The sequence below is a fragment of the Coregonus clupeaformis genome, chromosome 18 (assembly GCF_020615455.1).
Source record: "Coregonus clupeaformis isolate EN_2021a chromosome 18, ASM2061545v1, whole genome shotgun sequence".
NCBI lineage: Eukaryota > Metazoa > Chordata > Actinopteri > Salmoniformes > Salmonidae > Coregonus > Coregonus clupeaformis.
Genome location: NC_059209.1, coordinates 45520747 through 45544031, shown reverse-complemented (window position 1 = coordinate 45544031; position 23285 = coordinate 45520747). Strand labels below are relative to the sequence as shown.

General features: G+C 43.5%; 1 protein-coding gene across 1 annotated transcript in view; it reads left to right on the top strand.

The window, feature by feature from the left end:
* Positions 1 to 1023: 1023 nt before the first annotated feature.
* Positions 1024 to 23285, top strand: part of LOC121587382 (calcineurin-binding protein cabin-1-like) — an 82716-nt gene continuing 60454 nt past the window's right edge. Inside the window, 23 exon segments of the mRNA XM_045226985.1 lie at positions 1024 to 1323; positions 4828 to 4873; positions 5093 to 5147; positions 5150 to 5184; positions 5293 to 5406; positions 5511 to 5645; positions 11159 to 11178; positions 11272 to 11545; positions 12776 to 12905; positions 13202 to 13419; positions 13571 to 13643; positions 13763 to 13950; positions 14161 to 14298; positions 14888 to 15118; positions 15225 to 15378; positions 16640 to 16755; positions 16934 to 17095; positions 17672 to 17878; positions 18498 to 18668; positions 19411 to 19524; positions 19526 to 19563; positions 19709 to 20198; positions 23048 to 23084. Of these exon segments, the coding sequence (XP_045082920.1) occupies positions 4871 to 4873; positions 5093 to 5147; positions 5150 to 5184; positions 5293 to 5406; positions 5511 to 5645; positions 11159 to 11178; positions 11272 to 11545; positions 12776 to 12905; positions 13202 to 13419; positions 13571 to 13643; positions 13763 to 13950; positions 14161 to 14298; positions 14888 to 15118; positions 15225 to 15378; positions 16640 to 16755; positions 16934 to 17095; positions 17672 to 17878; positions 18498 to 18668; positions 19411 to 19524; positions 19526 to 19563; positions 19709 to 20198; positions 23048 to 23084 (3103 nt within the window). The 5' untranslated portion in view covers positions 1024 to 1323; positions 4828 to 4870.

Genomic DNA, 23285 nt, shown 5'->3' with positions numbered 1-23285 from the left:
GGATGACCAGGGATGCTCTCTTGATAAGTGTGTGAATTGGACCATTTTCCTGTCCTGCTAAACATTCGAAATATAATAAGTACTTTTGGGTGTCAGGGAAAATGTATGGAGTAAAAAGTACATTATTAATAGTAAAGTAAAGTACAGTTGAACAAAAAAACAACTTAAGTAGTACTTTAAAGTATTTTTACTTAAGTACTTTACACCACTGGTAATAACGCCAGGATTGTAAACTGTCATGGTCAAAACATGTTGATACAACATTAGCTAAGATTGGGCGAAGTCTGTCCATAATAAAGTGTTGCTCTGCCTTTTTAACAACACTATCAACAAGGCAGGTCCTACAGGCCCTAGTTTTGTCCCACCTGGACTACTGTTCAGTCGTGTGGTCAGGTGCCACAAAGAGGGACCTCGGAAAAGTACATTTGGCTCAGAACAGGGCAGCACGGCTGGGCCTTTAATGTACACAGAGAGCTAACATGAATAATATGCATGTAAATCTCTCATGGTCAAAGTGGAGGAGATATTGACTTCATCACTACTTGTTTTTGTAAGAAGTGTTGACAAGCTGAATGCACCGAGGTGTCTGTTTAAACTACTAGCATACAGATCGGACACCCATGCATACCCCACAAGAGATGCCACCAAAGGTCTCTTCACAATCCCCAAGTCAAGAACAGACTATGGGAGGCGCACACATTACTACATAGAGCCATAGCTACATGGAACTCTATTCTTTTAAGAACAGAAATTGTAGAAATAGGCGCGGTTTATGACTTTGTGGCTGTGTTAACTAGCTAGTAACGACCTAGCAGAGATTTTTAAATTTTTTATTTTATTATTATTACAACAAATCAATACAAAAAGTAGAAGGGGAACACACATATATATAAAGAATATACAAAGGACATTTGGGCTAGGGGGTACAATATCACATTACACAAGGACTTTAAGGGACATACACACATATTTTGGGTAAACTCGTTTTGCAAGCCAACGCGCGCCGGAGTCTGAATGAAATGACGTGAACTGAGCCGTGAGCGTGCGCTCAACGGAAATTCAGATTTTATTATTGGCGCTTCGAACCCGCCCCTCTATTAGGCTGTCCAATAATCCACGCTTTTACTAGCCAACGGATCACTCCGAGTGAACGAGCTCTCTAGCTAGTGCATTGACAACAAAAGAGTGTCAAAGTTTGCAAGTCTACCACAGCTAGCTTTATAATATTGTATCATATTGATGCAGACTCCCTAAATATGGTCGATTGTCCAAGCGCTGAACGAGTCTGGTGAATGCGGGGAATGATGAGATTGAGGAGGATTGGTAAGTGGCGAGTAGCTAGCTAAACGAAATGCACAAGTTAAGTGATGCACACCGAGGTTAGCTAGGAAATTGTAGTTACACTTAACCATCTTTGTTGTAGCGCTAGACCTAGCTAGCAATTTAGCTGGCGACCGATTCGTCTCAGGTCAGGATGGCGATTAACAGGACGAGGATTGCCAGCAATATATTTTCGTCATCAAATCAACAACCTCGCCTCAGTTTTATATAGGTAGATTGTGAATTGTCATGTCTTTTTACAAAGACTAAGTATCACTGAACCAGTATCTGGGCAGAGGAGGAGACTAGCCTGCCGATAGTGGCCTGCGCTAGCGCCCACTATTGGCTGCCTAGGCTAGGAGGAGACTATCAACAAAGATTGTTATAACTAAACCAAGAGACCACAGCCCGTCGTTTCAAATGGGAACAAATTAGTCATAGTGGGCAGAGCCAAGTACGAGCTAGCGAGATCCTATTGGCGCGTTCTAGCCAACGTTTGCATATTTCCGTTAGGGAACGCCTACTATGTGAAGTGCGCGTGTGCATTAACTAAATTCACCTTTGTGCTCATTCGAAACAATGCAATTTAAAAAAAAATTGGGCAAAGTGCAAAGTCTACAAAACCTAGTCCACTCTGTTCGTAACATATTCTAGTTTTGGGAACAGAAAACTGTATTCAGATCAAATGTTTCATCGATGAGAACATTTGCAGTATGTCGGCCAAATTCCATCGCGTTCCATCTTCTCCCACTGGGGCCACTGGGCTTCCTCTCACTGGTAGCGAGTAGAAACGCCAAGCGGATGCTTCACATTTATACATCCGGTGAAATATCTGTCTCATTGTTCTATCTGTGCTATCAATATGAGGAGTCTGGAGAGGAGATTCATCATATTCATAATATCCTCTGCCCAGATACGTATGCAGTGTTCAAAACAACTGGGAACTCAGAAATCTCAGACTTCAGTGCGTTCAAGACAACTGGGAATTCTGAAAAAAATTAGCCCCGACTGGGGAAAAATCGTTTTGAATGGTCATCCAACTCGGAATTCCAAATTGGAAACACGAACATGCTTTTTAGAGCCCCAACTTTCTGACCTGAAGATCACTGATGTCATGATTTGACCACATTTTTTCCCAGGTTCCCATTTGTCTTGAAATGCTGCGTTCAAAACAACTGGGAACTCAGAAATCTCCGACTTCCAACTTCAGGGCGTTCAAAGCTACTGGGAACTCTGAAGACAATGCGCTCCGACCGGGAAACATAGTTTTGAACGGTCATCCAACTCGGAATTCCAACTGAACTCGGGCCTCTTTCTAGAGCTCTGACTTTCTGACCTGAAGATCACTTACGTCATGATTTGACCTCTTATTTTTCAGAGTTCCCAGTTGTCTTGAACGCAACACAAGCACCATTTTTTCCCCCACGTTCCCATTTGTCTCGAAAGCAACAACATCTTGAAAGCACCCAAAAAAACATGGTGAAATCATGGCGTCAGTGATCTTCAAGTCGGAGCTCTAGAAAGAAACCAGAGTTTCCGACTTGGAATTCCAAGTTGGATGGCCGTTAAAAAAAAAAATGCCAGTCAGAGCTCATTTTTTTTCTTCATTTCCCAGTTGTGGTGAACGCACTGAAGTCAGAAGTCTGAGATTTGAATGCGCTAATTGGTTCAGGGTATCACTAGTTACAAGCTAGCTATGATTCATAGGGTTATCACAGTGACTGTATATATGAATGGACAAAGCCATCGATCACATGACACCATTCATTCCTATGTGAATAATCATGCTGCGTTCACGTTGTGCTGGAAACTCTGACATTTCCGACTTGCTAACTTAGGCAGAAGAGTCGGATCCCGAGTTTCCCGCTTGGGAGGTACCAGAATCAACCAATAGGAAGCTCTACGCAAATAACTTACATTCATTTGAACTCTAAGGTTCCGAGTTTCTGACATGCGGTGAACGCGACATCAATAGCGCCCAGGAAGCCGGTTAAGATGGCATCTCGTGGGAGATTTATGTAGACTTGTGCCGCGTTCAAGACAACTTGGAACTCGCCGACATCCGACTTAAGTGTGTTCAAGACAACTGGGAAAAATCATTTTCAATGGTCATCCAACTCGGATTTCCAAGTTGGAAATTCAGGCATCTACCTAGAGCGCCAACTTTCCGACCTAAAGATCACTGACCTCACGATTCTACCTCGTTTTTTCCAGAGTTCTCAGTTGTCTTGAACACACCAATAACATGCGCAGTTCTAGCTACTCCAGGAAGTGAAGTTGCAGGCTAGCTCTGTGCTGCCCCCTCACATTGCGTATCTCAATACTGCCATTAGTTACTAAATTATCCTTATAACTTATGTGTGCGATTTTAAAGGTAGACTCAGCTAAATTACATTGCCACAAGCAGCACCGCAGTTATTGAGATGAGCGAGATGCAAGACGTCGCTCTCACAAAGTCACACACAGTATCTGCGCATATGCACAGGTTCGCTTCACGCTGTTCACAGCGTGGTAGCCAGGGCACCAAAAAAGTAGAGAAGTTGAGCCTCACGCTTCAATGCTCTTAGTTGTTGCGGAAATTGACCCACTATGCGGTTTACTTTCTGCATCTAGGCTACGTCATATCGCTGTCTAACTTTAAAATAATCGGTTCAAGGACATGCATCTGGTGTAATAGAAGTTATTATTGGTACCATGATTGTCTTATTCATACTATGATTGTCTTCGAGATTTGTATTTATTTACACAAAGATTGCAATTTTTCCCTTCACTATAATGCGGGATCCTGTTTTCTGCACACAATGCCTGCGGTACTGCAGTCGGCCTTGAACTTCATGGCTTCAATGAGAGGGGGAAGTTGTTCTCCTCTGGGTTATCACCAGTGTTTTGTAGCCTCCAATCTTTGCTTCAGTTCAACGATAGCTAGCTAGCATAATTTCTGGCACTGGCAGTCACCTGCTAGTCAACTTTGAACTATTGCTGAGCATTGCAATCGGAATCGTCTTGAAAATCACTTGCAACTAGCTGACTAAACTCAACTTTCTTTGCTGAAATCCATACTTTTTCATTAAATGTTAATCGAAAACAACCACTGACTGTTTGCTCATTGCTGTGACTCAAAGATGGCAACTCAGCGCAAATGCGCATGTGCCAATTGAATCTCAACAAGGAAACAGCCGGTGGTTGTATTTGATAAATATTTTATAAAAAATTATGGATTTCAGCAAAAAAGGAAAGGCACGCAACTACAGAGGACAAACATAGGTACAATGTAAGCATTTCATAATTTACATTTTTTTAAGTATTGACCTTGGGCGAATCTATGTAGTCTGAGCTGAATTCTACAAAGCCTGGTCTCTGCTCCACTCCATTGGTGGAGTTCATCAGAAACTTCCTTCACCATGAAGTTGAGTTTAGTCAGCTACTGTCCATGCAGCTATAGCAACATCTCCTGCAGCAGTGTTTATCCAATGTCAAATGTGTTTGTGTTTACAATCTTGTCTGCAGGGCTGGACAGTTGGAATTAATGGCCATTGTAGGTGCATGAAATATGGTATGTATTTTTCTTTTACATCCTAAAAATCCTATACAAATAGTCCAAGTAGTAATGATGAAGTAGTTGCACTATGCATCCTCCAGAGCAGGTTGTCAAATCACTAGATCCATATGCTGTACCATATGTTCAGTTTTTGATAGAACACAGGACCATACACTCTCACATTTTCATTGCACAATGATGTAATTTGCCAAGAGTTTCCCTTTTTTTCTCCAGATCCAGATTGCAGCACTAAATGCAGCGTCTGCGGTTGCTGACGAATGTGAAGACCCCTGAAAACTAAAAAGAGTTGAACTAAAGAGGTTCAGGTATGGTAGTCTTGCTGAGGCACATGGCACTAGCCACATTTGGTTAAACTTTACTTTCAAAGTAGATATTTGATTGTTCTGAATTATTTCCCTGTCTTTCCTCTACAGGAAGCAGAGGCATTTGCTTTGTATCATAAAGCTTTAGATCTTCAAAAGCATGACAAGTTTGAGGAGTCTGCCAAGTCCTATCATGTACTCCTCAAAACCCCATTGCTCAAAGAGGTATCATTCCCTTCAGAGACCCAATGTGTTTCACTGCATATCTTGTTAAAATGATCCAGCACTATAATCCTTTATCTGATTCAACATGTTGTCACACCTCACAGGAAATGCATTCGGACGACCAAAGGGTGGGTTTTAAGCATCCAGGGCTGATGCTGAAATACTCCACCTTCAAAGATCTGGCTAGTTTGGCTGTGCTGCGGGATGACTTGGGGACAGCCATGGACTTTTATTTGGAGGTAAAATCGTTTACAGAGAGCACAAGTTATGTAACCTATCAGTAAACCATATGACTAACAAGTGTTAAACAAGTGTTATCTTGAAAGAAAGAAATGATCTCACTCCAATACATTTTAATAGAAAGTTAGCAAAAACAGATAAGATCTTGGTCCTCTGTAGCTCAGCTGGTAGAGCACGGCGCTTGTAACGCCAAGGTAGTGGGTTCGATCCCCGGGACCACCCATACACACAAAAAAATTTATGCACGCATGACTGTAAGTCGCTTTGGATAAAAGCATCTGCTAAATGGCATATTATTATTATTATTATTATTATCTTGCTACTATGGAAAGGAAAATACATGTCTATTTGTGGAAAAATCACCCTGATTAACTCTTTAGTCATATTCCAGTTGACCTATTTGTTTATGGTCTTGCATACACCTAGCAACCTATTTTTAAAAAAATGATATGAGCAAATAATATTCAATTTGATTTGGAATGGCAAGCCAGACAAAATTAAAAAGGCCGATTTTATATAATGAATAGGAATTTGGAGGGCAGAAATGATTAAATATTAAAGCATTAGACCTCATACTAAAGGCGTCAGTCATACAAAAGTTATGCTTCAATCCGAACTGGTTCTCTAGCAAATTAGTAAGAATGTCTCACTCCATGTTCAAGAATGGCCTTTTTCCCTTTATTCAGATTACAACCTCTTACTTTCTTTACTTACTTTACAACCAACGAATTGCAGCATTACTGCAAAAATGGAAAGTGGAAGGGGGAAAAAGTAAGGAACTTGTCTGTCGGCCTTGCATTAAAGACCAACATTGGTTAAAGAAAATTGTGATAAATAAAAAAGTATACCAGTTTAATTTAAGGACCAAAAAATTGACAGCTGTGACAAATAGATTGCAAAATAGTTGGGAAGAGATTTTCAGTGTACTGATTCCATTATGAACTAATACGCAAAACGACGCTTGATTCAAAACTTAGAATTTTTCAATTTAAATTATTATACAAAATTCTTGCAACCGATATAATGTTTTATTTATATATATGGGGGACACAACCTTCCCAGCTCTGCAGATTTTTCTGCAAAGTGACAAATTCATTAGATAATTTATATTGGTACTGTTAGGGCTGTTGCGGTGACCGTATAACCGACACACCGGTGGTCACGAGTCATGAAGGCAGTCAAATTCCACGTGACTGTTTAGTCACGGTAATTAGGCTTCTCCAAGCCCTGATGCTGCTACTGGTCATTAGTAGCCTACCAAACTTGCTAACTGCCTGGTACTCAGCACTCTATTGTCCCTCTAATCACTCTGACATCAATGCAAAATCTAATCAAACACTTCATTAGAGCTCATGTTGCGCAATATTTCTATAGGCTATGCAATTGTGGGAGAAAACAGAGTGATGGCCGCTACTAAAAAGAGGGAGGATCCCATCAGCTTTCTATAGGCTAGGCCTACTATATTTATTTCTCAACATTCCTAATATTAAGCAGATTGCTTATCTTTACAACAGGAGTATAGCCTACCTGGCTGGCATGAAAATAAACCACAGGGAAAAGCATCCTCCATTCACAATTTAAGTGCATAGATTTACATTTACATTTACATTTTAGTCATTTAGCAGACGCTCTTATCCAGAGCGACTTACAGTTAGTGAATACATATTTTTTATTTTTCTTATACTGGCCCCCCGTGGGAATCGAACCCACAACCCTGGCGTTGCAAACGCCATGCTCTATCAACTGAGCTACATCCCTGCCGGCCATTCCCTCCCCTACCCTGGACGACGCTGGGCCAATTGTGCGCCGCCCATGAGTCTCCCGGTCGCGGCCGGCGGCGACAGAGCCTGGATTCGAACCAGGATCTCTAGTGGCACAGTTAGCACTGCGATGCAGTGCCTTAGACCACTGCGCCACTCAGGAGTTAGATGACATGTATTTTTTCCCACTGCCCGTTTCGATACAGGTGCATGATAATGGTCCATTCTAAATCAAAACAAATTTCACACGTATATGTGAAGACAAGATTAAATCAAGAATAGTCTGATGGGTGACAATATTAGCCTATCACTTGTGAATTATATATTATCACTTGTGAATGATGCCCAGCATAAGAAACAATGCCTTTTTTTTGCGACTTTTTCGAATCATAGACGCACACCTCATGTAGCCTAGCCCATAGGCCTATATGTTTTACAACTTAAGTGGCCAAATAACTTCTTAAAATTAAGCACATTAATCCGCATTACAAGGGGTGTAGAGCCTAACTGGCGTACATAAGCAGCGCGTGAGTTTCAAGTTTGGGGAAGATAATTTTCACCATAAGAATGCACCTTTATAATAAAAGCATTATATGCATAATGACATTTGCGGTCACTTTTGACCTACTACCATGTGCGCATTGCTGCGCTTATAATATGAAGAAATAGCTGAATCGTTTATCAACATTTTAAGCTAAATGTTCTGATCTGTTGCGTCAGCCACATTGCATAAAAAATGTTTTTTGATGCTAGTAATTGTATTAATTTGGGATCTATCGCATCCCACAACTGTCCCAGACTATGTTTGGAATATTTATTTCTCACACAGAATAGAATAGGTCGACTTTTGTACTATGGGGGATAGTAGATTGACATAGGCTAGTGCTTTTGCTGTTCGTTAGGCCTACTCATCTTGTTGGCTGACGAAAAGTAAATGTGGACAGTTCTTCCAATATCTTCAATATGCACCTCGGAATTGGATATGGACGCTTTGCACACTCTTGGCATTCTCTCAACCAGCTTCATGAGGTAGTCATCTGGAATGCATTTCAATTAACAGGTGTGCCTTGTTAAAAGTTAATTTGTGGGATTTCTTTCCTTCTTAATGCGTTTTGAGCCAATCAGTTGTGTTGTGACAAGGTAGGGGTGGTATACAGAAGATAGCCCTATTTGGTAAAAGACCAAGTCCATATTATGGCAAGAACAGCTCAAATAAGTAAAGAGAAACGACAGTCCATCTGCTTTAAGACATGAAGGTCAGTCAATCCGGAAAATTTAAAGAACTTTGAACGTTTCTTCAAGTGCAGTCGCAGAAACCTTCAAGCGCTATGATGAAACTGGCTCTCATGAGGACCGCCACAGGAATGGAAGACCAAAGTAACTAAGTTCATTAGTTAACTGCACCTCAGATTGCAGCTCAAATAAATGCTTCACAGAGTTCAAGTAACAGACACATCTCAACATCAACTGTTCAGAGGAGACTGCGTGAATCAGGCCTTCATGGTCGAATTGCTGCAAAGAAACCACTACTAAAGGACACCAATAAGAAGAAGAGACTTCTTGGGCCAAGAAACACGAGCAATGGACATTAGACCGGTGGAAATCTGTCCTTTGGTCTGGAGTCCAAATTTGAGATTTTTGGTTCTGACTGCTGTGTCTTTGTGAGGCACAGAGTAGGTGAACGGATGATCTCTGCGTGTGTGGTTCCCACTGTGAAGCATGGAGGAGGAGGTGTGATGGTGTGGGGGTGCTTTGCTGGTGACACTGTCAGTGATTTATTTAGAATTCAAGGCACACTTAACCTGCATGGCTACCACAGCATTCTGCAGCGATACGCCATCCCATCTGGTTTGGGCTTAGTGGGACTATCATTTTGTTTTTCAACAGGATAATGACCCAAAACACACCTCCAGGCTGTGGAAGGGCTATTTGACTAAGAAGGAGAGTGATGGTGCTGCATCAGATGACCCGACCTCAACCCAATTGAGATGGTTTAGGATGAGTTGGACCGCAGAGTGAAGGAAAAGCAGCCAACAAGTGCTCAGCATATGTGGGAACTCCTTCAAGACTGTTGGAAAAGCATTCCTCATGATGCTGGTTGAGATAATGCCAAGACTGTGCAAAGCTGTCATCAAGGCAAAGGTTGGCTACTTTGAAGTTTGACATTTTTGAACAGGTGATGTTGAGATGTGTCTGTTACTTGAACTTTGTGAAGCATTTATTTGGGCTGCAATTTCTGAGGCTGTTAACTCTAATGAACTTATCCTCTGCAGCAGAGGTAACTCTGGGTCTTCCATTCCCGTGGCGGTCCTCATGAGAGCCAGTTTCATCATAGCGCTTGATGGTTTTTGGTACTGCACTTGAAGAAGCTTTCAAAGTTCTTGAAATGTTCCGTATTGACTGACCTTCATGTCTTAAAGTAATGATGGACTATCTTTTCTCTTTGCTTATTTGAGCTGTTCTTGCCATAATATGGACTTGGTCTTTTACCAAATAGGGCTATCTTCTCTATACCCCCCTCCCTACGTTGTCACAACACAACCGATTGGCTCAAACGCATTAAGAAAGAAAGAAATTCCACAAATTAACTTTTACCAAGGCACACCTGTTAATTGAAATGCATTCCAGGTGACTACCTCATGAAGCTGATTGAGAGAATGCCAAGAGTGTGCAAAGCTGTCATCAAGGTTAAAGGGTGGCTATTTGAAGAATCTGAAATATAAAATATATTTTGATTTGTTTAACACTTTCTTGGTTACTACATGATTCCATATGTTTTATTTCATAGTTTTGATGTCTTCACTATTATTCTACAATGTAAAAAAATAGTAAAAATAAAGAAAAACCCTTGAATGAGTAGGTGTGTCAAACTTTTGACTGGTAGTTTATGCACAAACTCTTCAGACCTTTTTAGTCTGGGAAGCATGCAGTCACCTTTTCCCTAACCCTTTTTCTAAACCTAACCGTAACCTTAGCAAGCAGTTGCTTATAAACAGATCGTTTTTTGATAGTATGACCATCTGTAGATAATCTACAGATGGACTATCCGGACTATCCAAGTAAAGTGTTACCTAATTATCTATCATAATATCCCGTCTCCCGAGTGGCGCAGTGGTCGAAGGCCACTAGAGATCCTGGTTCGAATCCAGGCTCTGTCGTAGCCGGCCGTGACCGGGAGACCCATGGGGCGGCGCACAATTAGCCCAGCGTCGTCCAGGGTAGGGGAGGGAATGGCCGGCAGGGATGTAGCTCAGTTGGTAGAGCATGGCGTTTGCAACGCCAGGGTTGTGGGTTCGATTCCCACGGGGGGCCAGTATGTATAACTGTAAGTCGCTCTGGATAAGAGTGTCTGCTAAATGACTAAAAATGTAAAATGTAAATAATATTTTCCAGGCTGTTTGTATTTCATCTGCAAAGCCCTAGAAAATGATTATTGTTACACCAAAGGGCTGGTGTTGAAGGAGAAGGTCTTTGAAGAGCAGCCTTGTTTGAAGAGGGACTCCATGCAAATGTTCCTGAAGTGGTACGGCCCTACTTCTACCCACCTGTCTACTTATCATAAATGTTCGCTATCAAACAGCTGTCCTTATGGTCTTGATCTTGACCTCATGCGCCGCCCATGAGGAGGCAATGGATCTACGAAGGCGCAGACAGGCTCTCTCTGCCCGGAAACCCAAACCAGACCTGGTGCTGGTCCAACCCATCCTCTGTTTCTCGTGAGTCTTCACATTTACCCCCCCCCCCCTTTGTAGTTTCAGGGTAGACAGTTGCTGTGAGTATTCAAACATGTATTTGTTTTTCATTGTGATTAAGGGTAGGAATGTATTGTTTTAATTGACAAAAAGCATTTTGGACTTATTCTCAGGTGGAAGAATGTGGGAGAGATCCTCCTTGCCATGTGCAGACATCAGACCAACTGCGAGCCGCCACGCCCAAGCCTGGGCCACAGGATCAACCTGTCCCAGTACCGCGACCCCAACTGCCTCCAGGCCTTACCTCCTGAGCCCTGCCCTCCTGTCAGTGAGATCCAGACCATCCCCAGAAGCAGACCCAGCTCCTCCCTGCCTCCACTCCCTGTCCCTGAGCCATCAGCACTGTCCCAGCCCAGCCCTGTGGTTCAGATCACACAGAACCAGACTGTAGAGGTCACTACAACTACAGCCCCCTCTGATGATCAGTAGCTTATTTTCATCAAATTTAGCATGTCAATTCCATTGATTTGCAAGCATGAACCCATTTAGACAACATTGAATTGACTGGTTTACATTTACATTTACATTTTAGTCATTTAGCAGACGCTCTTATCCAGAGCGACTTACAGGAGCAATTAGGGTTAAGTGCCTTGCTCAAGGGCACATTTACGTCATTTAGCAGACGCTCTTATCCAGAGCAACTCACAAATTGGTGCATTCACCCTATAGCCAGTGGGATAACCACTTTACAAAATTTTTTTTGGGGGGGGTAGAAGGATTACTTTATCCTATCCCAGGTATTCCTTAAAGAGGTGGGGTTTCAAATGTCTCCGGAAGGTGGTGAGTGACTCCGCTGTCCTGGCGTCGTGAGGGAGCTTGTTCCACCATTGGGGTGCCAGAGCAGCGAACAGTTTTGACTGGGCTGAGCGGGAACTATGCTTCCGCAGAGGAAGGGGAGCCAGCAGGCCAGAGGTGGATGAACGCAATGCCCTCGTTTGGGTGTAGGGACTGATCAGAGCCCGAAGGTACAGAGGTGCCGTTCCCCTCACTGCTCCATAGGCAAGCACCATGGTCTTGTAACGGATGCGAGCTTCAACTGGAAGCCAGTGGAGTGTGCGGAGGAGGGGGGTGACGTGAGAGAACTTGGGAAGGTTGAACACCAGACGGGCTGCGGCATTCTGGATGAGTTGTAGGGGTTTAATGGCACAGGCAGGGAGGCCAGCCAACAGCGAGTTGCAGTAATCCAGACGGGAGATGACAAGTGCCTGGATTAGGACCTGTGCCGCTTCCTGTGTAAGGCAGGGTCGTACTCTCCGAATGTTGTAGAGCATGAACCTGCAGGAGCGGGTCACCGCCTTGTTTAGTGTATGCTCTGATAATGCATTTTGTTGTTTAAGGATCAATTTGTGCCCTCACAGCTATGGAAACCTCGCTCACTGAAAAAGAGAAGGAGAAGTTGAAGAAGGCCCCTAAGAGTAGACGCATAATGGAGGAAAACGGAGACACTGCCAAAGAGCCAGGGCAAGGAGGAGGAGAAGATTGACTTCCAGGAGCTGCTGTTCAAATACCTACCATCCAGGTATTGTCATGAAACCTCAAGGGGAAACTTTCAACACATTGCAAGTATATATTCTTATTGGATGATAACTAGGCTCTTCTGTTCCACTCACACTGAAGAAGTTTGACCTTGAGGATGATGACGTGAGCCTGAGTAACCTGGAGGCCCAGTGTGAAATCAAGCAGGACTTCCAGCTGCTCCATGGCACAAGCGGCATGCCTTTAGACTCTATTGAATACATGGATTCAGGTACATGTCTTATGTAAATAACGCCACGCTGCTTGCTTAGCGAGTACAGCTTCCTCCTGATTCGGTTTATGCTGAGGCTCGAACCCAGGACCTCTGCCTCACAAATTGCATCATGTGACCGCCCTCCTGAAGCGTCTTACCCAGTCGCGCCACCGAAAAGTGGAGACACTTCAGGCTGAGGAGTGAGTTTCACAGAGCCCCATCTGTAACATTTATACAATCCTCTGACTGAAATGCAGAGTCGATGTCAAACATCTCATGGAATTTACATTGTCTTACTCTTTCCTCATCCCCAGAACAACAGGATGTCCACAACTTCCTGCTCAATAATATGAGCAACGGTGGGATATTAGAGTTGATGATGCGCTATCTGAAAGTGGTGGGTCAGAGGTTCATGGAGGAGTGGCCTCGTGGGCTGACTGCAGTGGTGCTGGAGGTGTATCATAGTTGGAGGAAGCACAGCAGTGGCCTGCCCAACTCTCTACTCTGCAACTGCAGTAATCAACACATACGGGTATGGGACATCTATTCTGACTCTTCTGATTTGTTACTTCATTGACAGTGTTTTTAGTTGAAGTACTTACATCTCTGCCTATGTTTTTTCAGTCCACCTAATGCGAATGTCAATCGGTCTGTAAGAGAGTTGTGATTGGTGTTTTATGCAGGAAATGTTGCTGATGAGCCGATCATGTATGGAGCTTCAGTTGGAGCAATGGTCTCACAGCAAAGGCAAGAACGGTACGTGTCAAACAGAGAGCTGTACTTTGGTATTCCTTAATGAAATATCGGTTTCTGTTGGTTTCTTTCTTTTACAAAAACCATATTGGTGTATTCCTTTCTTCGTTTTTATTGTGAAGGGTCCCCAAGAAAGTGCAGTGGGGGCCAGAGCAGTGTTGTGTGTGATGCAGAGTTCTCAGGGCAGCACTTTGAGGGGGACCTGTTACAGCTGGTCCTGGGATCATCACAGGGGAACCTGTTTGAGGAGAACTGGCTGGCCGTGGTGGTGCGTGTTTACTGGCTCAAGGCATGCTTCTTGGCCCTGCAGGTAACCTTCACATTCATCCGGCAACATAATTTACCCCAGTTTCCTTGAATATTTACCATATCACTTGAATATTTGTTTCTAGTATCATACTGAGTTGACCTCTTACCCCATACATCTCACATATTGATTTGTCTTAATCATTGAAACCAATCTGATCTACATTTTCTGATCTACATTTTCTATTGACATGTGACTTGTGTCCTCTCACAGGGAGACATGGGCCAGGCCCTGGAGAGCTATGATGTGTGTACAGGCATGTTGCAGAGTCACGCACGGACCACAGAGGAGGACAAGTACACCATCTACCTGCCCAACCTGCGTGTGGATGCAGCCATCTCGGTGGAGGAGGTCAGTGGAACGGCTGAACAGTAAAACTATAGCACAAATACTCTATTTGAATAACATGCACTTGGCCCTCAATTGTGATGTATTATTTTGTCCAACCATCCCATTGAGAGCGTGTAGTTCCCCTGTGGTTTTGAGTTGTTTGGTTCATCAGAAAGCGTTCCCATCTCCCCATTGCATGGACCGATTGATAAGAAGCTGAAGTTTCTGGAGCGTTGTCAGTCCCTGGAGGAGATCCAGCGTCTGTTTGAGTCTAGGGACTATGAGTCTGTGGTGCGGCTGCTGCAGCCCACCCTCAGCTATGGCTCTGGGCGGGTCAAGCCTCTGGAGTTTGTCAGCTCTGTGCCTGAGAGGCCTTCCCAGCTGCTGCTGGCTCTTTTAGTTTCAATAAGTCTTTCTCTTTGTGGCATCACTACTAATCAGTGTGGTACCAACGTAGGAAAGCGGTATTAAATGCTTAGCACATCGGTACATTCTATAAGCATGTCTGTCAATACTAATCAGTGTGGTAGCGACATGGCAAACCAGTATTAAATGCTTCATCAGTACATTCTATGACATTTTTCCTCTTTCCCTGGCGTCTCTGCCCCAGAACTCCCTTTTGAAACTGAAGGACTACCGTCAGTGTCTGGAGTGCACCGAGGTGGCCCTGAATGAAGCCCTGCAGCAGCTCAACTCTGTCCCAGTCAGCTCTCACCAGGGGTTCTCTACCATCACAACGCTGCTGGGAGGCATCAAGGTCTGCTTCACAGTGGACTCTCAGCTCCTGAGCAACGTCAACCGCTACACCAGCATGGCCCGGCTGGCCAACAACCTCATCCAGGTCAGACACGCACAGGGGCAACACTCACACTAATATACCTGGTAGACACAGAGTGTGTTTGGAAACAGAAAATTATATATAAATGTGTTGTGTGTCTTGTCTCCAGCTGAATGACTGCAGCATGGTGATCCCAGATGATCCCAAGAAGCCTTATTTCTCCTCGGTCATGCCCTGGATTCTCCTGCACCACATGATCAAGCACGAGGAGGCTGCCTTCAACTGCCTGCTTCGCCAGCACATATCTACAGGGGACGATGACGGTACACTACATGACCAAAAGTATGTGGACACCTGCTCGTCGAACAACTCCATAATCATTGGCATTAATATGGAGTTGGTTCCCCCTTTGCTGCTATAACAGCCTCCACTCTTCTTGGAAGGCTTTCCATTAGATGTTGGAACATTTCTGCGGGGACTTGCTTCCATTCAGCCACAAGAGCATTAGTGAGGTCGGGCACTGATGTCGGCGTTCCAATTCATCCCAAAGGTGTTTGATGGGGTTGAGGCTCTGTGCAGGCCAGTCAAGTTTTTCCACACCGATCTCAACAAACCATTTCTGTATGAACCTCGCTTTGTGCACAGGGGCATTGTCATGCTGAAACAGGAAAGGGCCTTCCCCAAACAGAATCGTCTAGAATGTCATTGTATGCTGTAGCGTTCAGATTTCCCTTCACTGGAGCTAAGGGGCCTAGCCCGAACCATGAAAAACAGCCTCAGACCATTATTCCTCCTCCACCAAACTTTCAGTTGGCACTATTTATTGGGTCAGGTAGCGTTCTCCTGGCATCCGCTAAACCCAGATTCATCCGTCAGACTGCCATATGGTGAAGCGTGTTTCATCACTCCAGAGAATGAGTTTCCACTGCTCCAGAGTCCAATGGCGGCGAGCTTTACACCACTCCAGCCGACCCTTGGCATTGCGCATGGTGATCTTAGGCTAGTGTGCGACTGCTCGGCCATGGAAACCCATTTCATGAAGCTTCCGACAAACCGTTCTTGTGCTGATGTTGCTTCCGTAGTGAGTGTTGCAACCGAGGACAGATTATTTTTACGCGCTACATGCTTCAGCACTCGGCGGTCCCGTTCTGTGAGCTTGTGTGGCCTACCACTACGCGGCTGAGCCGTTGCTGCTCCTAGAAGTTTTAACTTCACACTAACAGCACTTACAGTGGACCGGGGCAGCTCTAGCAGGACAGAAATTTGACGAACTGACTTGTTGGAAAGGTGGCATCCTATGACGGTGTCATGGTGAAAGTTATTGAGCTCTTCAGTAAGGCCATTCTACTGCCAATGTTTGTCTATGGAGATTGCACGGCTGTGTGCTCGATTTTATACACCTGTCAGCAACTGGTGTGGCTGAAATAGCCTAATCAACTAATTTGAAGGGGTGTCCACATACTTTTGTGTATATATAGTGTATGTGGTGGTGAAGTCCATCCTGTTCATAACTGCTATGATGCCCTGTTTAAATCTATGTTGGAAGCCCTAAAATATGTTGTTGTTTCCTGTGACCTTCTTCAGATTACTCTAACACCCCCATTCTGACCTCCTCCCTGATGCTGCTCAACACTGACCATGAATACCTGGGCCACCGCTCCTGGTGCTGCAACTCAGACGGAGCTCTGCTCAGGTTCTATGTGAGTCGGTCAACAGAGCTGAGATTGTGTGGACGTCCTTTGTCAGCTCAGTCAATTCTCTCTGTTTTTGTTTTCCTATGATATGGTTTTAATTAGTTTCTAATGGCTTTCAACGTATTTTTCATAGTTTAATCAGGAGAGAACTTTCCTCAGTGTTGTCTTCATGTTCATGGTTCAGGTTCATGTTCTGGAAAAAGAGCTGTCTCTCTCTAAAGTGGAGGATACCCATCCCTACAAAGAGGAGTTGGAGATGGCCTTGGACCAGTGGTTCTACTGCCTGTACGCCTACCCCAGCAAGAAGAGCAAGGCCTGCTATCTAGAAGAGCACTCTGTTAAACAGGTCAAACACCCAGCCCTCTTAATGTCATATTACTGACTGTCAATCTTTCAATGCCATTCACATTTCTGTTGTCCAATTGTTTTGAGAGGATTAGCTAATGGAGATTGTGTAATGTATTCAACTGGCCACTAGGTGGCTGTCAATTCCACATTAGGTTGTTTACACATGGATTGGCTTGTAGTGTAACTGTGATATGCAGTAATTGCATGATGAATAGACTCTGCTCCAAAGGGACCAGGTTCATTAGTTAATGAATGCAGTCCCCCGACTAATTAACTACTGGTTGGTCATCTGAGTCATACGACCCAGGAACTCCATTGATTCACTTTCAGGGAGTTTGAGTGAGATTAATTATCTGATTGCCTTTGCATGAGAATGTACCAGCCTGTGCTGTTAGTCCCTTATCATGCTAGAGGGATTCACCAGGGATTTACTTAGGAACAGTTGAATCTTTGGGAAATCTCTTTGGGGGCTAGTTTTAAAAAGTGTGTGTTAGTACTATGATTTCTTTTTAACAGTACAATATAAATGTTTTGCTTATCTTCATAACTAACTGTGTTTTTCTATGGAGAGCAGGTGGAACTCCTTTGGAGCAACGCCCTCTTCATGTTGCAGTACTTCAAGCCCAAGATTCTGCCTCAGTTTGACAGCTACAAGACGAGCATGGTGTCTGCTGACCTGGCCAACCTGCGGAAGAGGATCTCTGGCATTGTGCCCCACAGTGACACTCCCATCCTCACCATGGATGAGGTGTCAGCCTACATCGAGGGCACGGCTGGGAAGGTCAGTACAGGGCATCCATGAGGTGCAAATGCTAATTGACTGGATGTAGCCTCAGCCTGGCTTTACATGTTGCCATGGAGAACTGTTTAGCAGGGTTGGGGTTAATTCCATACATTTTATTCTAATTCAATTTCCTCTCCCTGTAAATTCCATTTCATTCAATTTAAATTCCAGGTCACTCTCTGAATTCAGAGAATTCGATTCCAATGTTAGGTAAATTCCAATAATTTAATTCCCAATTCAATATTATACCCAACAATTCCACAAATTCGAATTCAATTCTCTCAGGCTTTCAGGCCGATTATGTCACTGTTCAGATTGCCTAGCTATACTAGAAATATAGAAATACAAGTTGAAATAATTTAAAAACAAATCCTGAGGTCATTTTTTGTGAATTAATTCCATTAACTGTGAATCGTACAAATATTGAATTCCAAAGATTACAATTTCAATTCCAATTCAAACACTCCAAATAGTGCACTGTGTTCTACTTTTCTAAATTTAATGGATGTCACTTCTGGTCATGCTGTGTGTGAATTCATTGTTTAGTACATTGATCTATCTAATAGAGAAATCACTGTTGACAGTAGTGGATATAATGTGTCTGTGTGTATTTCAGATGGAGGAGAGGAGAGATACCATGCTGGAGACATCGTCCCAGTGTTTCCAGGGGGCGTCTCATTGTGAGGGGGATAGTGATGAGGAAGAGTGGCTCATTCACTACATGCTGGGGAAGATAGCTGAGAAACGCAAGCAGCCACCCTGGGAATACGTCCAGCTCTACAAACAGGTGCACAGCAGGGGACACTATCTGTAGACTCAAGTGATTCATAGGTCTGCCTTGCAGACTAGATTTATACAGACAGGGGGAGCCCTAGGGCTCAAAGGAGCGGGAATCTTCATGGAGGTCAGTACAGTGGAAGAGGGGGAAGGGGATGTGAGTTATAGGGAAACTGGGAAGTCAGAGGTCAGATGATGCAGCTCTGTCTGTATGTCTTTCCCTGTCACCTTCACTGCTTCTTCACCTTTCCAGACCCAGTACTTCCATTCTATAGCTCCATTCTATAGCTTAGATTAGAATCACTATGTATCTGTTTGTTTTTCTGTTTTTCCAGTACAATAAAGGCTGATATTTGACCATTGAAAGATATTGACCATGGCAACCAGTGTTTCATCCAGATGAGGATCTGATGCTCTCTCCTCTCTTTTGCTTCCCATGCAGGCAGCACATAATCTGCACGAGGAGGCTGCCAGATAACCCCAAAAGATACACTACCACAATCACCCTGACTTGGCCATGGAGGTACACATGCTTTAGACCAGAGGGTTTCTAGGTCCAGTCCCCACTGGGCCATTACTTACAGTTGTGCTTTTGCACATGAAGCTACCACTTCTGAAAATATAGTTTATTGCTGTATTCATCTAGAATGAATGACATGCAAGTGTCTTTTTTGTGCAATAGTAGATATATATCGAGAGTATACCTCGTGTTATTAAAGCTGTGTGACTCTCTGGCATCTCTCTCCAGCTAGCTGGACATCCGTCTGAGTGCCACTATCCTCAAGCTGCTGGAGGCTGAGGAACCGGACCTGGAGCATGAGATCTTCTTCGACATCCTGGCAGAGGCGGCCACTGAACCCTTCGCCTGGGGGGGAAGAGAAGAGCATGCCCAATTCCAACGAAAAGTGAGGGGCCTCAACCTTTGACTGGGATCTATGCTCTTTCATATGAAGCTCATTCTGTGACTCAGCTACAAATCAAAAGAAAAACATGAAATTCCCCCACTCTGGCCCAACCTTTTGTTTTGTCCCCCTCTCTCTCTCACGTCAGGGAGAAACCCCTTTCCGTGATGGACGAGGACTCTCACTGCTCTGTGTCGTCTGTGTGCGGTGCGATGGATGTTCATGGGGCCTCCCTCCCCTCCAACGCCGCAGGTCTGACATCCCCACCTTATACGGCCACTCCGGTCGACCATGATTACACCAAACGTAAAACCCTCCGGCGGCAGCAGCAGACGTGGCAGCAGCAGTATGAGGGGGAGCAGCAGGCTGATGGTACAGTCCCAGTCCTAGACTCTGGGCCTCTGGGGTTGGGTCCTTCCTTCACTGGGCTGGGTAGTAGTGGTGGTGAGAAGGATAATCACTATGATGATAATTGCTCTGGTTCTAGTAATGACCCCATTAGCACTGGGGGATTGGGATATCATGGTGAAATGGGCAATATGGCATCTCAGGTTATTTGGAAATTGTTTTACTGCACTATAAAAGCGACAGCATTTAGTTTAGGCAAACAGAGGTGTGATGGTAGAGTTTGGCAGAGGGCGAAATTGTGAAAATTATGATAATGCCCTTTTAATGTAAGAGCTGTTTAAAAAGAGCCTGACATTTCAGCCTGTTTCGGTGGCATGGAGTTTTGGCCTGCCAATAAGAAAGAGTTCCAAATCTTTGCCAATAACAGCTAATTTTCTGTTTTCCCCTCCCTATTCAGACCACTCCCAGACAGTCCTAGCAACATTCTTGCTTGAGAAATTGCTCTTTGCTACGAAGCTATTTTTGTTTCTTTTTGACAATTTTAATTGAAAACAATCACAGTAAGATACTTAATTGTTACCCATAAATGATTTGATATTGAGATAAAAACAGCTGCATTGGACCTTTTTATCTTATGATTTCATCAGGTTTTTCTGAATTTCTTACTAATCTGTCACGCCCTGACTTATGGGACTCTTGTATGCTGAGTCAGGGTGTGGAGATCTATGTTATTATTTCTATGTTCTCATTCTAGGTTTTTGTGTTTCTATGTTTGGCCGGGTGTGGTTCCCAATCAGAGGCAGCTGTCGCTCGTTGTCTCTGATTGGGGATCATACTTTAGTAGCCTGTTTGTTATCATTAGTTGTGGGATCTTGTTCCAGGTATAGGCTTGTATTGTGTTTAGCCTGAGGACTTCACGTTACGTTGTTTTGTTCGTGTGTTTAGTTTATATAATAAACATGTATGAATTTCACGCTGCGCCTTGGTCTGACCCATCCTTCAACGAGCGTGACATAATCAAATAATCATAGCAGGGCAATTATTTCTGAAAATAATGCACGAAAGCTTGCTGGCTATCACGTTAGACTTGGATGTCGATATGTTCTCTGTAAGGTGTGGTGTCTTTTTAAAGGGGGTAATGGCCAGTAAAAGAGAGCTCTGTCCTGGACACAGCAGGCTTTTAGCGTGTTGACTCTAGACCCATGTGACAACCACAGAGCCACAGAGAAGACACAGCCAGGCTTCCATTGAGAGGTTTTACCTGATCCCAGGGAACAGTTGCTGCATTGTCCTGTCAATGACATCTCACTACAGGTTCACTTGAAACGACTGAGCTGAATTGAAGATTTTGTCAAACACTGACAGGACACTTGTAGAGGGAGGCAGTTTACTTGTCCAAACTTGTCTTAATATAAATATTATGTGTCAAGGAAAGTTTGGTAGCTATACTGACACTTTTAACTGAGAAGAGGGGGGACAAAGAACTGGTTCTGAAAACTGCCTCTTACTGTGTGTGCAGGTTCATTACTAAACCAAAGTCTAGTGCTTGTTTTGCAGTGCTGCTTGAGTATTACTGATGGCTGGTTTACTAGTGGCAGTAGACCTGTCAGTTGGAACAGTAGGAGGAGGGGAAATGGAGAAGGGGCTGCATTTAGGGTACACATTAATGTTCTGTTTTAAAAGACTAGAGTGGGGTGAATCACTCGCCTTGTAAAGAGTCATTTAAATTATTCTACTTTACTAGACCTATACTGTCCAAATACAGACTATATAAGAGCAGTGTTAAAAATCCTTCAGTACAAGAGAGGTAGCTTTTCAAAATGTATTACCAACACAATATGATATCAGTTAATGCGCTGATGCAACTTTGCTCTACATTTTAACACTTAGCATTGCATGACAACAGTAGTGTGAGGGACACAAGCAGTTTACTCTTAACTCCCTATCGTTGGTGGTGAGCTGATTGTCTCCTTCACTACAGTGTGTATAACTCTGTGCGTCTTTAAAATGCACAAAATCTGAGTATGCTAAACCTACGTTTAAATGTACGGACCATTTAAGAGCGTATTTTACAGAGCGGAAGCAATCATGTAAAAATAATGTTATTATTATTTATTTTTTACGTGTGTGCCAGTTAATACTTGAGGACAAATTTGCATAATATGTTCCTGCAAAAAAGCTGAAATGCACATGTATGAAGCAGTATTCTTAGTAGCTTTTCCCTTGTAGAAACATAGGGCTATATACAGAAATGTACAATTGGTTCCGGTTTCCTTTTCTCCAGTATGTCCCATAATTGAAATGATATTCACAGCAGCATTGTGTATTGTTTACATTGTTGCAAAGACATCAAGGGTTAAAAACAAATATTTGCCACAATTGAAACAATATCATTGAATAAATGCTGTTGTAAATATTGAATGTAAACTGACCATTCATTACAAACGGCTTTGCAAAATATCATTGCACTATACCATAAAAACAGCCTTTGGCATTTTGTTTTTCAGTATGCCCTTTTTAGCTTGAATGTCTGAATACTGCAGCCATGTTGCCCATGTTGCCAGTTTCTCTGTCACCCTTTCCAGATTCTTTCCTACTTACCTGCCTACCTACCTGCCTGCTACCTCTCTGCCTGCTTGCTTCTGCCACCTGCTTTGTCATTTATATGCATGTAGATCCCAAGGGAAGAATGCTGTCACTGGACAAGTTCAGTCCTCTCACAAACACTCCACTAAATGGTCTGCCGTGTGACTTGGACCATGGGCTACTATTTGACTTGGGTTTGGTGTTGGCTTACATTTGCAACAAAGATCTTAACCTATTTGATTGTATTTGAAAGTTATGCCATAATTACTGTGTTTTCATTGCAATTGTGTTCAGTTGATATGATGATGATATAATGCCAAATCAGTCAGAACGTGGTTGGCACCTCATTGGCACACATCCTTTGAGCTAGATGGCAGAAATGAACCACCATGTGCAGGCAGGTTTGCCAGGGGGTGCCAAGCCCTTCCTGTTTGATGCCTGTCTGAAACGCATCATGGTAACAGTCAGCAATTACGAGGAGTACTATTGTCAAATCAGGAATGTAGCTTTTTTTTGTGTGTTTTTAAAACAAACTCCTGATATCTTTTAACAGCCACCCCAGAACTTGACCATGATTCCTGCCTTCCCAGGTCTCCAATGTGGCTGGCATCCCTGAATGGTACTGCACTTAAGTCCCTCCCACAAACTGCTCTTAAATCCATATTCAGGACATTAGTGTTATGCACAATTTTAGGGAAACAATTGTTCAATGTAAAGGTGTCCTGAAATGAGTTCCACAATTTTCATAACTTCATCACTACCCCACACTTTTCTTTTAAGGGGCAATCTTT